Here is a 16,787-nt window from a genome sequence, read left to right on the forward strand (position 1 = left end):
GAGCTGGGATTAGATTTAAGAAAAAGCAAGGTGACCTGGAAAGCCTGCCTTTCTTGTGTTGTCTGACGGACCTAGCTGGAGATGAAGGCAGGATTAGGCTGATGGTCTCAAGCAGATGGTGGCCAGACTGTGTTGGGGCAGGGAGGGGTGCTGGCCTGTAGTGGGCACGTAGGATGCTGGAGCTGCCCCTGGACCACTGAGACCACTGGACCCACTGAGCCACTGAGTTGTGGGAGGTCTTATGCAGAGCACTTGGGCCCCTCCCACCTGGTCCACGTGGGCAGAGGTGGCAGAGGTTTGGCCTGCGCTGAGCTGGGAGGACCTGAGGCATTTTCGTGGTTAGATGGTGGGTCTGAGGGCTGCGGGTGGGGACTCCTTTTACTTTACACCCACCTAAGCTCCGAACAGCAGGGCTGTGGCGTTGGGAGGACTTCAGCACTCCTGAGTTTTATTCGCTGTCTGTGTGTACGCACAAGATCTCAGTTCTGGGCCATCTGTCCGACAGAAACCCCACACTACAGCCTCAGGGCTGTGAAACATAACAGATGGGAAAGACCCCACTCCGTATCTTTTATCCTTAAGATTTAAATGCCTTGTTAGAAAAGCTACAAGTTCAGAGTTCAGTGAGGAATTTCAGGCTAACCGAAAATTTTTGCCTTATACATTTAAAACCCTGAAAAATGTTCTAGAAGAGAGTTGGAATGAATAAAAATTTCCCTTTAAAAAAGGAAGAGTCACCTCTTCCTTTACTTATTTCTTCTACATTTTGATAAACTTCCTGAAAATGTAGCATTTCTAATGAACTCCAAGGAGCTTTCTCAGATTACCTCCCCAGGGGACCAGAACAAGATGAGAAACACAATTATTTTGATTTGAGTGCTTTCGTGAAGAGTTGAACAATAAGGCAAATGGAACAACCATTCATAAGTCATTAATGCACTTTCTTGTATTTTCCACTTAGTAGCAAATGTAAACTAGTGTTGGATGTGGTCTTAAAGAATATCATCACTTTTATAAAAATTCAGATTTATTTTACATGAACTGGAGAGATCTTGAGTGTATAGTTAGATGAGTTTTGACCAACGGATATACTCATGTAACTATCACCCAAACCAATGTATAGAACATCTCCATCCCCAATAAAAGCTTTTGTGCCCTCTTCAATGCTCTCACCAAAAGGCAACCATTCTTCTATTTCTATCGATTCGTTTTGCGTGTTCTTGAGTTTCATATAAACACACTCCTACTGTTAACTACTCTTTTATTCCTGCATTCTTTTGCTCAACATAATGTTTTGAGATTCACCTGTGTTGTAGCATGTATCAGTAGTTTGTTCTTTTTATTTTTTAAAATTTTACTGCTGAGTAGTATTTCATTCTACGAATATACTATTAATCTTCTGTTGACAGACACTTGGGTTATTTCCAGTTTGGGGCTATTATAAATATGAAAAAAAAAGCAGTTTTGAATATTTGTTTTTTTGTAGACATGTTTTCTTTCCTCTTAGGCAAATACCTAGGAATAGAATAGTTGGGTCTTAGGGTAGATGTATATTTAACTCTTTACTGCCTTACTGTTTGCCAGAATGGCTGTTCCATTTTTCACTCCCACCAGCAATCTAAGAGAATTCCAGGTCCCCCCGATCTTCCCCAAGACTTGGTGTTATCAGTCTTTTAACTTGAGCTAGTCTAAGGAGTGTGCAGAGGTATTTCATTGTGACTTTAACTTGCATTTCTGATGAGGAATGTTGGGTACCTTTTCACGTGCTAACTGCCTATTTGTACGCCTTCTTTTGTGACCTGTCTTTTCAATTCTGTTGCGCAATATCCAGCTCTTTAAACTGTTGTTGAGAATATGGTCACATCAGGCAGTATTCTGTTGACTGATCATATTCCTTTAGAGAAGCTAAACCTGGCTGCTGTGGCTCAGGGGTTGAGCATTGACCTATGAACCTATCATGGTTTGATTCCAGGTCAGGGCACATGCTTGGGTTATAGGCTCAATCCCTAGCAGGGGGTGTGCAAGAGGCAGCAGATCAGATTCTCTCTTATTATTTATGTTTCTTTCTCTCTCCCTTTTCCTTCCTCTCTGAAATAAAAATATATATATTTTTTAAAAAGATAGAATCTGAATATTGTGCAGAGGTTGGCAGCAATGGCCAAAATAAGAAGGTTAGGTAAGAGCATTAGATTTAGATCTTTCCAAACAGTTTAAATTTCTCAGGACAATTTTTTTTCTTTCTTTTTTTGTTTTTGTTAATAAAGCCTCATTACCATCCTTCACTGATGCTCAGTGCTATAAATACTCTAACATGTTTACAATTAACTTCTTACAAAATCCTTATTAAGAACAATTAGGAATGCTTTACCCATAATTAAAAACATTATTTTCAAAGTGCCAATTCTATTAAAGGAGCTTCCAAAAATGAATAAAATAACAGCAGTTACCATGTACTGGGAATTATGCTCAGTTTTACAGCGTATTAATAAACCATTTAGTCTCCAGTGCTCAAAAAGATCTGGTAAGGTAGATATCATACATGAGGAAACTCAGGTATGGAGAGGTGAAGTAATTTGCTCACGGTCACACAAATAAATGGTGGCACTAGGATTCAAGTCCAGGTATTTTGGCTCTAGCGTATCAGAGTATCAACATGCAGACAAGATACTTTTTCTCTAAGATGTACTTCATTGAACAAAACCTAACAGAAATGGAATGATGTAAAAATGGCAGAGGAGGAACTTCCATGCAAGTATTTCTCATGTATCATTCACATGTTCAATATAAAGCAGCTCAAGTTTTTAAAACTATTTGTACTTTAATTCTAATTTTCCTTATATCCAATCAGTAATATTTTCCCTTTAAATATTATTATTTTTTTTAATAAGGGCTTACTAAAGTAAACATGAAAATTTTCTAATTTTCTTTTCAGAGCATTACCTGAAGTCAGCCCCTGGCAGTAACTTAAAAAGCAACAAAGGATTTTAAAAATAGTTACCTTTCTTATCAGACATCTATTAAACTTCTAAAGGAACACTTAAACATTCCTTTCTGTTCCTAATGGCTTCTACATTAGCTTCAGTCAAATAAAATAACTTTGAGCTTATTCTTTAGACCCCGAAGACTGCTGAGTGAGTGAATGTTCACCAACCATATATGTCCTAGGCACTGAAGACTAACTTAGGAGTTGTTTGCCTCTAAAGGAGTACATAGATCAGTGAGATTTGCTTCTCTGAACTCTTTTTAGGTTAGTAGCTACTCAAAAATCAGAACCCTTCTTAGGGTTTTATAGGATTTATTTTGTATCTATCATTTTAGGATGTTTCTCATAGACTGTGGCACGAAGTATACAAGTTAATTGCCTGTACAAGCACTTTAACAGTGCTCCCAGATAAGCCAATACCACTTCTAAAGGGGATGTTTGAAAACGTGAGCTTTCTTTTGGGTGGCACAACGATCAGTGGCACCCCTGGCATTTGGTGGGTGGGGGCCAGGACAGTTCAAAGTCTTACAACATGTGGAACAATCTCACGTGAAGAAACATAGTTCAGCATCCTGTGTGACTTCCCAATGCCCATTCATGTAGTAGAAAAATCAGTTTATGATGATCTGAACCTAGAAACTAATGTTTTCATATAGTATAAAGTGCTGTTTTGCATAGTTTTAAGTAAAATTCATTGTTTCCAAACACACAACATGTAAATCAAGACTGTGTATTTGTTCAGAACTTTACTATGTACGATCCACCAATTTAGGGGGAAAAGTCTTATCAATGGAAATGTTTGTGTTTCTGAATCACAACAGTCTATATGGAGTTATTATCACTTACACACATAGTCTTCAGATGTAATTATACCCAAGCATTTACATACTGAAATATAAAGGATTATAAATTTCTTTCCTCTTTATTTCTATTCTATGTACAATTATTTTTTAAAAAAATATATTTTATTGATTTTCTACAGAGAGGAAGGGAGAGAGACAGAGAGTTAGAAACATCGATGAGAGAGAAACATCGATCAGCTGCCTCCTGCACATCTCCCACTGGGGATGTGCCCGCAACCCAGGCACATGCCCCTGACCGGAATCAAACCTGGGACCCTTCAGTCCACAGGCCAACGCTCTATCCACTGAGCCAAACCGGTTTCGGCTATGTACAATTATTATATACATTTTAATGTCACTTCAGGATAGTAAAGGGGACATTTTTTATAAAAGGAAGTAATGGGTTTGATAGGGTCAATTTACTGACTCAGATGCCAGCCGTAATACAAGGCAACTTGCATAGATGGGAAATTAAATAGTTAAAGGTGACAAATGCTCCCAATACACTAGTAAAATAAAATTCAACACCGTTTAACCACAAAGACAGAAAACCTGTTCAATGCATAGCTTCTGCGTTGGGTCTCCTAATTAGATGTCACAACTTGTTCTTTTGGCTGCAACTTTCCGATGGCTCTGCAGATGAGCTGATACCATTCCAGGGCGGGCAGGGTCAGTGCTGCTCTGTCCCGTCCCTCCTCCTTTCCTATCCTCAGAGGATGATGTGTAATAGAAAGAAAGCTTTGTTAGGTGGCAGACAGGCAGGTTTCCTGTGGAAAATCAATTACCACCATCCTCATTTCATTCATTTACATACTATCACACTAAAATAACTCAACATTTTTAGTATTTCTCTTTACTTTAAAGCCAAATATTTGGTTCACTTTTTATTTATTTTTTTATTTTTAACTATATTTTATTGATTTTTTTACAGGGAGGAAGGGAGAGGGATAGAGTTAGAAACATTGATGGGAAACATCAATCAGCTGCCTCCTACACACCTCCTACTGGGGATGTGCCCACAACCAAGGTACATGCCCTTGACCGGAATCGACCCTGGGACCCTTCAGTCTGCAGGCCGACGCCTTATCCACTGAGCCAAACCAGTTAAGGCTGGCTCACTTTTTATAGATACAACTTTTTAAAAAGGTCCAAAAGCTGCTAAAATAGATCATTGCCCATGACCAACACATCCAAATAGTCAAAACATATTTATACTAGAGGCCTGGTGCATGAATTCATGCACAGGTGGGGTCCCTTGGTCTGGCCAGCGATCAGGGCTGTCTCATCCAGTCCCAATTGGGGTGATGGGGGCTGGCTGGCACGGGGAGGGACCATGGGAGGTTGGCCAGATGGCCGGGGAGGGACCATAAGAGGGCTCCAGGGTGTGTCTGGCCCTCTCACCCAGTCCCGATCAGCCAGACCCCAGCAGCAAGCTAACATAATGGTTAGAGCGTCTGCCCCCTTTGTGGTCAGTGTGCGTCACAGCGACTGGTTGAACGGTTGACTGAATGGTCAATTGATAGGTTGGACACTTAGCATATTACACTTATTATGTAGGATATTGTAATTTTTTTCAGTGGCACTTGTCTACACTAATAAAAGAGAAACATGGTAATTGGCGTACGACCGCTACCCTTTTCATTGGCTAATCAGCGAGATATGCAAATTAACTCTCAGCCAAGATGGTGGCCGGCAGGCTTGCTTGCCTCAGTAATGGAGGATTGTTGGAGGAAACCAACGTTCGCCGCATTGTAACAAATACTGCCGGACTTCAGCCAGCAGATTCGCAACATTGTAAGCAAAGGCCAGAAACCTACTTTCAGCCGCCTGCACGGAGGCCTAAGAGCTGGAGCCAAGCCTCAAGGTAAAGCTGGCCCAGAATAAAAAAAAAGAAAAAAAGGAGCGTTTGGGAGTTCAGTCACCCCCAGCCTGAAAACAGCCCTCAGCCCCTCACCCAGACTGGCCAGGCACCCCAGTGGGGACCCCCACCCTGATCCAGGACACCCTTCAGGGCAAACCACCCAGCCCCACCCATGCACCAGGCCTCTACCCTATATAGTAAAAGGGTAATATGCCTCCCAGCACCGGGATCAGCGTGACAGGGGGCAGCGCACAAACCCCGATCGCCCTGCGGCTCTGTGACAGGGGGCGGGGCCCCAACCCCGCCCCCCACGGGCCCTGCTCTGTGCCTGATAGGGGGGAGCTCCCCAACCCCCCCCCCCCACGGGCCCTGCTCTGTGTGTGATGGGGTAGAGCCATAACCTCTCCATCGGCCCTGCCCTGAGTGTGAGAGTGGCAGCGCCCCAACCCCCTGATTGGCCCTACTCTGTGTGTGACGGGGGCAGCGCCCCAACCACGATTGGCCCTGCTCTGTGCGTGACGGGGTGGCGCCGCAACCTCCCCATCGACCCTGCCTTGAGTGTGACAGGGGACGGTGCCCCAACCCCCCAATTGGCCCTACCCTGAGCGTGACTGAGGGTGGCATCACAACCTCCCAATCTGCCCTGCTCTGTGCATGACGGGGCGGCGCCCCAACTCCCCAATCGGCCCTGCTCTGAGCCCGACCAGGGGCTGCACCTAGGGATTGGGCCTGCCCTCTGCCACCCGGGAGCAGGCCCAAGCCAGCAGGTCGTTATCTCCCGATGGGTCCCAGACTGCGAGAGGGCACAGGCCGGGCTGAGGGACTCCCCCTCCCCCCCGAGTGCACAAATTTTTGTGCACCGGGCCTCTAGTGAAAAAATATATAAGCAAAAATTTCCAGAGAAATCTGATTAGTAATAGCCATTGTGAATGCATACAGAATTTTAATTTTTATTATATTAGAGGCCCAGTGCATGGATTCCTGCACCAGTGGGGTCCCTCAACATGGCCTGTGCCCTCTCGCAATCCGGGACCCCTTGGGGGATGTCAGACTGCCGGTTTTGGCCCAATCCCCGCAGACCAAGATCATGGGGATCAGGCTGAAGGCCAGGGAGGAGCTGGAGCCCAGGCAACACACTGCTTCTGCTCATCTCAGCCCTGCTGCGCCTGCTACTGCTGCCGCTTGGTAGTGTTGCTGCGGAGGCAGGAGAGGCTTACACCTGTCCGTCAGTGAGCAGCGCTCCAGCTGTGGGAGCACACTGACCACCAGGGGGCAGCTCCTACGTTGAGAGTCTGCCCCCTGGTGGTCAGTGGACGTCATAGCAACCCGTCGACCAGTCATTTGGTCGCTTGGGCTTTTATATATATAGATTTTCATATTTTATGTATGCATATTACTTAGATGTAAAGATTCATAAATTGTTATAAATTAACCTTCACTAAAGTGAATGAGTGGGATAAGATTTTCTTACACTTTTATGTTTCTAGATAATAAACTTAAAACTTTCTCATTACCAACTAGAAGCCCAGTGCATGAATTCATGCACAGGTAGGATCCCTTGGACTGGCCGGCGATCTAGGCCTATCAGGCTGGCTGACTGGCAGGAGGAAGGGACTGCGGGAGGTTGGCTGTGGGAGAGCAATGACCACCAGGGGGCAGCTCCTGCATTGAGCATGTCATAGCGACTGGTTGACCGGTCTTTCCAGTTGTAACAGCCACTTAGGCTTTTATATATATATATATATATATATATATATATATATATATATATACACACACACATATATATATGTATATATATATATATATATATATATATGTAGAAGAGCATATATTTTTTTCTAATGAAATAAAAGCATTCACTTGACAAATCAGTTTATTAGTATCAAGTTTAAGGTTGTGCATAAAATTGCAATAATGACAATTTAAATGAAGTAAACAGAATAAACTGTTTATTAAAACACTGTGTAATAAAATAAACTTTTTTTGATCCGATGCTATAGTGGTAAACATTTCCCCCTTATTAACAGTACACCTGAAACACAGTTAAATTATACCATAATCTGATTAAAACTTGAAAATACCCCTGTTCTTTCCCACTGAATGACTGAACAGTGAGGTGTGCAGATCTAGGGTTTTTTGATGAGTCAATGATAGAGAACGATAACCTAAAAGACAAGCAAAATCCTATATGCCCAACGATGAAATCTTATTTACCCTGCTCTCTGGCCCAAACTTAAAATTGTCCTATCAAATAAATATTTAATGAATCACCCCCTTTCCTGTCTAAAATAAGTATCAAGAACAAATTAAGGATAAGAGTTGGGTTTTAAACTGCATTTTATTTGTTATAACATTGTCTTTTTTTTTTTAACTGATCAACCTTAAAGCATGCAAAAGTTCTCTTCCAACGGAACTGCTTCCACAGCCCCTTACATATCAATAAGTAAATTATAAAGGTCATTCAATTTGTAGTTCTCTCCTCCTTTATAGCACTTCTAAGCAGTGTGACACATACCACAGAGATAGGAAAGACCATCTTTAATAAATTATCTTCTTAATTGTAGAGAATTTCTGAAAATGAAACTGACAAAATGCTAACCCAATGCCTTGGATGAGCCTTCAAGGACCAAAGATCCATCTCCTCCTTTTGGAAGACTTAGTCCTCCAGAGTGTCCTGGTCGTTGTAGGGCACTTGATAAGGCGATCCACCAGGGCTCTGGACAAACGCACTAAGAAGCCCTTTCACCACTCTCATTTGCCGATTCTTTGGACCACCCAGTCTTGCTGGCAGAGAGGGCAGCGATTGTTCTGTTTCACCCACAGGGACATGCAGCAGTTGTGGAAGGAATGATTACATTCTCCCCAGACCACTAAAAGGGGGGGGGGAAAAAGATTATTTGACATTAAACATTTCAATTTAAATGACCGAGCTCAAATATATAGCTTATTTTATATTATGAATAATAATCATGGTTCATAATCTCAAATAAAGATGATAAATTGGTCAAAATAATTTTTTCTACCTGTAAAGAAACAGAAACTTACATGTGTAAGGTTTGTGCTTAGGGGACGTCCCACCACAGCTCTAGAATCCGTGAATGATGTGGTGGCCCTGGTTCCTATACAGCTCCATATGCTGTCTTCCTGAAGTTAGGAGATTAAAGGACTTGAGTCTTCCTTAGATCCCAGACCTGAGTTCTCAGTCATGCACTGACTTTGGAGATGTTTTGGCTTTATTTTACTAAAAAATATCCTCCTGATTTTTATTTATTAAGATATGAGTTTTAAGTGTTTTCAAGTTCATAAGTAGGTATTATGAATAGATGACATGCTTCTAAATATTATCAGCTGTATATCTGCTGAGTTGTTTCCTAGAAGTGCTGATAAATTGTGTTGTCATCAATAAGCAGTGCAATTCCTCATGTGACAGACAATGAAATTTTCAAAGTGGCTGTCTGGAAAGAGGTCGCTTTGTGATCAAAGAAAGATGGTCTATACCCCACAATTACCAAATTAATGTGTTTGTTAAAACAGCATGAAAGAAAAATTTTAAACTAAGGGAAATCACCCACAATCTGGACTACAATCTGAAATGTGAGCTTCATCTGTCCCCTGCTTGACCATCTGAGCTACATGGTAACAGAACAATTAAGACATAGGAATAAAAAAGAAAAAAACTTCTTATGAAAATAGGCTGTAGAAGGTAGAAAACAAGAATCATTCTAGTGTTTCAGAAGAAAGAAACAGGATTTGATCAAAATGGCATAGATTACTAATAAAAAGCTGTATATAAGCCCTGGCCAGGGGGCTCAGTTGATGGGAGCATTGTCCTGTATCCCAAAAGGTTTTGGGTTCGATTCCTAGTCAGGGCACATACCTAGGTTTTAGGTTCAATTCCTGGTATGGGAGGTAACGATATTTCTTTCTTTCATTGATGTTTCACTTTCTCTCTCTCCGTCCCTCTCTTCCTTCTCCTCTCTCTCCCCCTCCCTCCCTCTATAAAAAAAAAAAATCAATAAAAACATATTCTGTAAACCACACCAGCACAAAGTACAAAGATAACTTTTCATTCTAGGAAAAACGTTTAAAGCAATCTAGAAGTGATAATTTCAAGAACTGGGATATACATACCTTTGAACTGCTTAAAACATTTAGCCAAGATAACTTTTGTAGTCCAAGACTATAAGGAAAATTTTATATATATATATATATATATATATATATATATAGATATAGATATAGATATAGATATATATATATATATAGATATAGATATAGATATATAGATATATATATATAGATAGATATAGATATATATAGATAGATAGATATAGATATATAGACATATATATCTATATACACACACACACACATACATACTATATTTCAAAAAAAGACAATTTTTCTATCTCAATTAAATGTTAAACACTCTATCATAAGTGTACTGAAAACTGAAATGCTTTAGTAGAATGAAACTCTACCAAAACTGACTTATAACATACTCAAAATTTTAATGATGCTTTGGCAAATTCCTTCTTATATAATTTTCTTAATAGAAGAGGATTATTCATTTTTTTGATTATCAAAATATTTACTATGCCCATGTCTGGAATACTTATATAACCAATTCTTCTTAATTACAGACAAAAAAAAACAAACAAACTTGCAGATGAATTCTATTAAGGCCTCTGAGAGCCAACACATTTTATATTAATAATGGATTACTGCTTTACAGCTTATTTTTGTGTATTGATAAAGTCAATCTTAATAGCAAATTCAAACATCCCCACTGAGAGAAAACCTTCAGTTGAAAAAGCATTAGAATGAAATTACAACATACCAACACAATCCTCTTGTTTGTTTTCAGCTTGACATCTAAGACAGGCATCTAAAAGTAAACAAACAGCAATTCTCATTCTGATGCTCAGAATCCAATTTTTAAAACCCAGACACTTCAAAGTCAAAAAACGCCCAAAGGGTTAGAGATGGAGATAAAAGGCTCATTCTATTAATTTCTCATTTGAACATAACTGTTTAAACAGGAATAAAGTACAAGGCACTCTACTAATCTACTTCTGACCAGGAGCAATTTTACCAGGGTTACTGACCCTCTATTTTTACAAGCTCTGATGAAAAGATGTCCTGCCAGTGGATGCAACCACTAGAGAATACTTCACTCTATTAGAAGTTATTATAAGCTCACTGGGCATGCTCATATAGCTCAACCTTAGGGGTAGTTTATTTTCCAGACACCCTTTTAAATAAGCTATGCCCATGGGGATATAAACTACAGATAGTGAATGGTCAATACTATAATAACTATGCATGGTGCCAAGTGGGTACTGGAAATATTGGGGTGAACACTTTGTAAAGTATATTATTATCTAACCACTATGCTGCTGTACAAAATATAATACTGAATGTAAACTATACTTGAATAAATAAAATTTAAAAAATGAGCCATGCATATATATTGGTATTTGCTTATACATACATAAAGAAACTTTAGAAGGATACCCAAGAAACTAATAATAGAGTTTACCTGGAGGGGACTGAGTGGGAAGGCATTTTCATTGTATACTGTCTTAAAATTTTGAATTATGTGATTGTATAATCTATATAAATATTAAATTAAAATTAATTACAAATACTTTCTAAAAACTAGGAGTTTTTCTTCTTCTAAGAAAATGCTTCCTTTACAAACTAAGTCTGAGCCCATTTAACCAACAATGGCAAAATATTTTAATAAATTACTTGGGAGTTAATACTAGGAATGGGAACCTAAAGTATACTAGGTTGCTTGATGAAGAAGGTAATACGGAACATACATGCTTGGTGAAGGAGGTAAAATAGATTATTTTAGGGACTAACTAAATGGATTCATTCACTAGCTGGAAGAAGAGTCAAAGTTGGGTAACGGAAGTTCAAACCAACAGGAAAAAAAGTTTTAACTGGAGAAAAATAATTCAGTAAAAATAGACACACGGTGGAGCTGGAGCCTGTTCTTACACTGGGTTATGCACAGGCTCTTGTTTGCTTCTCTCTGCATGATTTTACCCTAAAAAAACACACTACCCGGGCCTCTTCAGTGTGGACTAAAAACAACATTGCCTCCTAAGACTTTCTTCAACTCCGTAATTACTAAGAATCTGCTCTGTGAAGGAGTTATATGCACAGGGACACCAAAATGACGAAGTCTGGATTCCTGGTCTTCACAGCAAATAGGGAGACAGACAGGCCAACGACTGAGTATCTTAAGGATCCCGATGTAGCCGTGAAGACGAGGCTCTGGTTCTGTGCAATCACAGAATTAGAGTTTGTGATCCCAAGTGCCTCTTTCACAAACGAGGAAAAGAAGGCCCCAAAGGGTTGTGTGAAATGTCCAAGTTAACATACAGCCATGAAGGGTTACTCTGGCTCTTTATAACTTGGCAGCACAAGCAAAAGCCTTCCTCTCCGCCTCAGCAGCCCTTGCTCCTTTCAGTATGAAGGGAGGACAGTGGAAACCAAGAGTGTTAACCACATCGGAATAGGTTGACAGGCAAAGCTTGCATCAAGAAGTCACAATAAATCAGTTGTGTATGAGATGAATTCCAAATATTAAGGAAATAGGATTAAGTGGGCTCTTTTTGTAGGGTCTAGAAATCTCTGAATTACGCTGATAGCTTTGATTTAGACGATCAAACACTGACCTAAGTAGATAAAAAGTCCCACAGTTTCAGATGAAAAAGAAGTTTCTTTTGATGACGTTCCTAATATCTGAAACAGCACATTTCTAAGCAGTACAATAACACTAACACCTTTTAGAATGATGAGGGTGAGGGCTGGGAAGCCTGAAAAACAAACTTCCTCCTGCTGTCAGCTGACCTCCAAGTGGATTTTAACACCTCTGAACAAAATACAAAGGTCCCGCCCAGAACACCTTCCAGAGCTCAAAGTACAGCTGCTGTAATCGGCAACGTAATCCACAGCAGCAGAACCTGGCTATCATTAGAAAGTCAAACGTGCTGTTTCAGATATTAGGAACGTCATCAAAAGAAACTTTTCTTAATCTGAAACTGTGGGGCTTTTTATCTACTGAGGTCAGCGTTTGATCGTCTAAATCAGAGCTATAAGCGTAATTCAGAGATTTACTTACAGACCATACTCTGACTTACTTTCAATGTCCCAAGGACAGTTTATTTGTTGCAAGAGAGCAACCAGTACTTTAATTCCATATTTCTACTTCCTAGTTTACATTTTTTTTTCCTTTGGGGAGAAGAATAAAATGCCTTTTTAGGAACATTCTTCTTTTTAACCTAAAGGAAATTTAGGTGACACAATGTTCAGCAAAGCCTGCCTTGCTAAAGAACAAAAAGTGAAGTCACCTAGGTAAGTTAAAAACGCCGAAGGGGAACACACGATTCCAGCGGTGAAGTAAGGCATAAGGTACGTGGTAAGGGGACTGACTGTGCTGCAGGCCCATCAGCTCGGTACTTTTTAAACCTAAATGTGCAACGTAAGTGGATCGCGTCTGAAACCAAGCTCTTTCGAAAATAAAACATAAACAGTATCTGGATCCCACTGCTCTAAGTCCTTCTGCATAAAAGACTAGCGGGCACGCTAAGGAGGGTAAACTGAGGAACTCTGGCTTCTGCTGGGTTGCGAGTCTTCCTCCCGCAAGAAGGGAGCGCCGTTCTCCTTTAAGTTATGTTCTCCAGCTCTCGCATTTTTCCGGGCAAGACGCAAAGTTTTAAAACGACAGAAACCTCGGTTTTCTTCGCCTACCCTCAGGAAAGGACAGGTGAGAAGCTCTCGGGGCATCTTACATGGCAATGCCCTCCTGAAACCTGCAACTGGCGGCTCGGCGGCACCGCGTTTCCCAGGTGGCCCGAGCGCTCCCAACAGAAACCGGACGCGGCGACCCGGGGCGAGGCGGTCACGCGAGGGCTCGCTCGGAACCACGGGAGGGAGGAGCACCTCTGGGTGGACGCGGGCGCTCCGTCCGCAGAGGCCCTGCCTCCGAGCAGGGCGGGCTCTCCCAGGGGATGACACCCTGCGACAGGCAGGGCCCGCGGGGAGGTGAAGGTCCGTGTGTCTAAGTCAGGGGCTTCCCGTTACTCAATTCCCACGAAACGGGAACATTCTGGCACCGCCCTGCGCTTCGGGGGCCGAGCGCGCGTGGGGCCGGTCCGAGCAGCCCGACTCCCAGGCCGGGCCTGCGGCGGCGGCCCCCCAACGCCGTCCCCGCAGCTCGGGAGCGGACCCAGGAGTCGTTCGGCGGAAGGTGACGGAGCACCCATCCCTCGGGTGTGTGGCCGGCCCCCGCCACCCGTCCGCGGCCCCAGGCCCTCGCCGCCACCCCTCCGCGGCCCGCTATCACAGTCGGGGCGGGGCCGCCGCACTAACCGAGTCGGTTCCTCCCAGTGTGTCCTGGGTCACACCCATCGCTCCCCGAAATGACCTTCACCCCCCCCCCCCCACTGCCCGTGCCCCTCGCCAGCACCCGGCGACCCCACGGCCCGGGCGGCGGCCTCCGCTCTCCCGCTCGGGGCAGGGCGCCCCGCCGCCGACCCTCCGGGCCGCGGGCTCTCCGAGCCTCCGCGCGTCCCCGGCCTCGCGTGCAGCGCTTACCCATCACCTGGACCCTGCAGATGGCGCACGTATCGCACTCCACGTCCCAGCTCCACATGGCCACCGCGTTCCACTTCTTGAGAGAGAACATCTTGTCGCCTCCCGACTTGGAGCCCGCGCCCCCGGAGTGAGAGGACAGGGCGCAGGGCTCCTCGCCGTCTTCCACGTCGGCCATGGCGGCGGCGCGGAGCCAGCGCGGAGACGTTGGGTCGGGGAAGACCGGCGGCTATGGCGGCTCCGTGGGGCCGCCCGACAGGCCACAGCGCCGCCCGCAGGCCGCCGGCCGCCGCGGAGCCGGCTACAGGCGCCGCCCGCGATTGGCTGGCGCGGGCCGTGACGTCACCGCACGCCAGCGCCCGGCCGCCGTTGACCCCGCCCTCCGCCCCTTCGCGTGTCGGGCAGCCCGGAGGCCGGAGGGCCCGGGGGCGACCGCGGCGAAAGCCTGGCCCCTCGCTGGCGCGTGTCCTGTCGTGGTGGTTGGTGCACTTTGTGCAGGAAGCACGTGTCCTGCGTTCTGCCTCCGCGAAACCTACGGCTTTCAGAAATTACCTTGTTAGCACAGCCGTTTGTTCCCCCCAAATGTAAACTCCCCAAGAGCATCCTGTCCCCCGGATCCAAAAATGCCTGGCCACAGAGGCCCCAGTGGTTTGCTGAGTGACTGAATGACCTCCATGAGCTTCCATCTCTGTCTCAGGACCTTTTTACACTCAAAAATTTCTAGGACCTCAAGAGGCTTTTGATTGTGGAGAATATGTATTTGTTAAGAAATTAAAACAAAAAATAAAAAAAATATGTATTTGTATATATTTTTACAGACTTTGGGGGGCGGGAGGAGAGATTGATTGAGATTGGTTGTCTCCTGCACACACCCTGACCAGAGGTGGAACCCACAACGTGGGTATGTGCTCCGATCGGGAATCAAACTCGCCACCTTCTGGTGTACAGGATGACAGATGCTGCAACCAACGGAGCATGGACCAGAGCAATGTATTAATTCATTTAAAAATAATAAATGTAGCTGAGACCGGTTTGGCTCAGTGGATGGAGCGTCGGCCTGCGGACTGAAGGGTCCCGGGTTCGATTCCGGTCAAGGGCATGTACCTGGGTTGCGGGCACATCCCCAGTGGGAGTGTGCAGAAGGCGGCTGATCGATGTTTCTCTCCCATCGATGTTTCTAACTCTCTATCTCTCTCTCCCTTCCTCTCTGTAAAAAATCAATAAAATATATTTTAAAAAATAAATAAAAATAAAAATAATAAATGTGGAGAGCAGCTACAGTGTTTGGACAGGTTCAAGCCTCGGACTGATGAGAGGGCAGTCCTCTCGTGGCCACGTGCAAGTCCCAGCGTGGAGGGCAGAGCCCGCCCAGCACAATTATGGCCGACAGCTGTAGTTGTGAGCGTGAACCTATGGTCCGAACACGTGGCCCCACGTGCCTGAGTGATGTGGGCTTGATAGCGTTCAGGTGCATGCAGTTGAGTAGGATGGAAACCCACGAGAATGTTGTAAACATCTTGACCACGCCCTTACTTTGCCTGGTGGAATCTGCTATAAAGTAAAGACATGGCTCATAGCCCATGGCGCTGTGTCTCCATCAGAGGAGCAGCATCCCGCTGAGACCCAGCTCATTCTCTTGTCTGTCTTTTCTCCATCCCTCACCGCCCCCACTCAGGTTCACCCTTGGCCGGCAGCGGCACAAATAAACCCATTACAAATTATCTTAAGAGCAATGACCGTGCATATCCTGTAGCTTCAGGAAAACACTGGGGAGAGAGAGAGAGAGAGAGAGAGAGAGAGAGAGAGAGAGAGAGAGAGAGAGAGAGAGAGAGAGATATGAGAGAAATAGCTCTGAGTGTTGTTATGCAAATAGTCCTGACCTCTGAAAGGTTCCCAGGAACCCGGGGGCCACTCTTTGAGAACCTTTAATTTAGCTTAACCTCCTCCTGTTATATGTAGGAGGAATTAGGTCCAGAGAAGTAATGATGACAGTTTTGAAGTCAGGAGTCTATTGTTAGCCCAGGGTCATATAATTACGTTTTCCGTGCAAAGCAGACAACATCTCTGTTTAAAAGATAAAAAAGCGGAGGCACAGAGAGCCTCAGGAGACACCTGACCACCACCATCTGACGGTGGATGCCTGCTGTGTCAGGGTTGGCATTCAGGGCCTCCCACCTCTTGTTGGACCTCCCTCGTCGCCTCCTCTCCTGATGCCAGGCCTTGTGACCGAGTGGGGCTAACCGAGCTCAAGGCGTCTGGCAGAGAAGACAAGGATGCATAAATACATAAAAAACATAAATATGGACACAGGGTCGCATTGGACTCAGCCGTGGGCAAACTATGGCCCGCGTAAAAAAAAAAAAAAGACCGTACCCTTTTATGTAATGATGTTTACTTTGAATTTATATTAGTTCACACAAACACTCCATCCATGCTTTTGTTCCGGCCCTCCGGTCCAGTTTAAGAACCCATTGTGGCCCTCGAGTCA

At 44.0% G+C, this 16,787-nt stretch overlaps 1 protein-coding gene across 5 annotated transcripts; it reads right to left on the reverse strand.

Moving 5' to 3' along the window:
• Positions 1-7,544: 7,544 nt before the first annotated feature.
• Positions 7,545-14,837, reverse strand: RNF7 (ring finger protein 7). 5 transcript variants are annotated; one of them, XM_081105735.1, is made up of 5 exons: positions 14,310-14,551; positions 10,530-10,577; positions 9,821-9,869; positions 8,735-8,833; positions 7,545-8,559 (listed from the first exon to the last, which is right to left on the reverse strand). In XM_081105735.1, exons 1-4 carry the CDS (start codon positions 14,475-14,477, stop codon positions 8,775-8,777), a joined length of 324 nt encoding a protein of 107 aa, XP_080961861.1. In that variant the 5' UTR covers positions 14,478-14,551; the 3' UTR covers positions 7,545-8,559; positions 8,735-8,774. The 5 variants fall into 5 exon arrangements, with proteins under 5 accessions (XP_080961861.1, XP_080961862.1, XP_080961859.1 ...); XM_081105736.1 differs by lacking the exon at positions 9,821-9,869 and having other exon boundaries at positions 14,303-14,837; XM_081105733.1 differs by lacking the exon at positions 9,821-9,869 and having other exon boundaries at positions 14,310-14,580.
• Between the last annotated feature and the right edge of the window lie 1,950 nt (positions 14,838-16,787).

This window comes from Myotis nattereri (assembly GCF_964212035.1).
Source record: "Myotis nattereri genome assembly, chromosome: 14".
Classification (NCBI taxonomy): domain Eukaryota; kingdom Metazoa; phylum Chordata; class Mammalia; order Chiroptera; family Vespertilionidae; genus Myotis; species Myotis nattereri.

Excerpts from the sequence above, each read along its gene's own strand:
- RNF7 (XM_081105733.1), bottom strand. The coding sequence starts at position 14,477 with ATGGCCGACGTGGAAGACGGCGAGGAGCCCTGCGCCCTGTCCTCTCAC. Across the intron at positions 8,834-10,529 it reads CAAACAAGAGGATTGTGTTG|GAAGACAGCATATGGAGCTG; the intron begins GTATGTTGTAAT and ends TCCTAACTTCAG. Across the intron at positions 8,560-8,734 it reads TAAGCACAAACCTTACACAT|TGGTCTGGGGAGAATGTAAT; the intron begins GTAAGTTTCTGT and ends CCCCCCTTTTAG.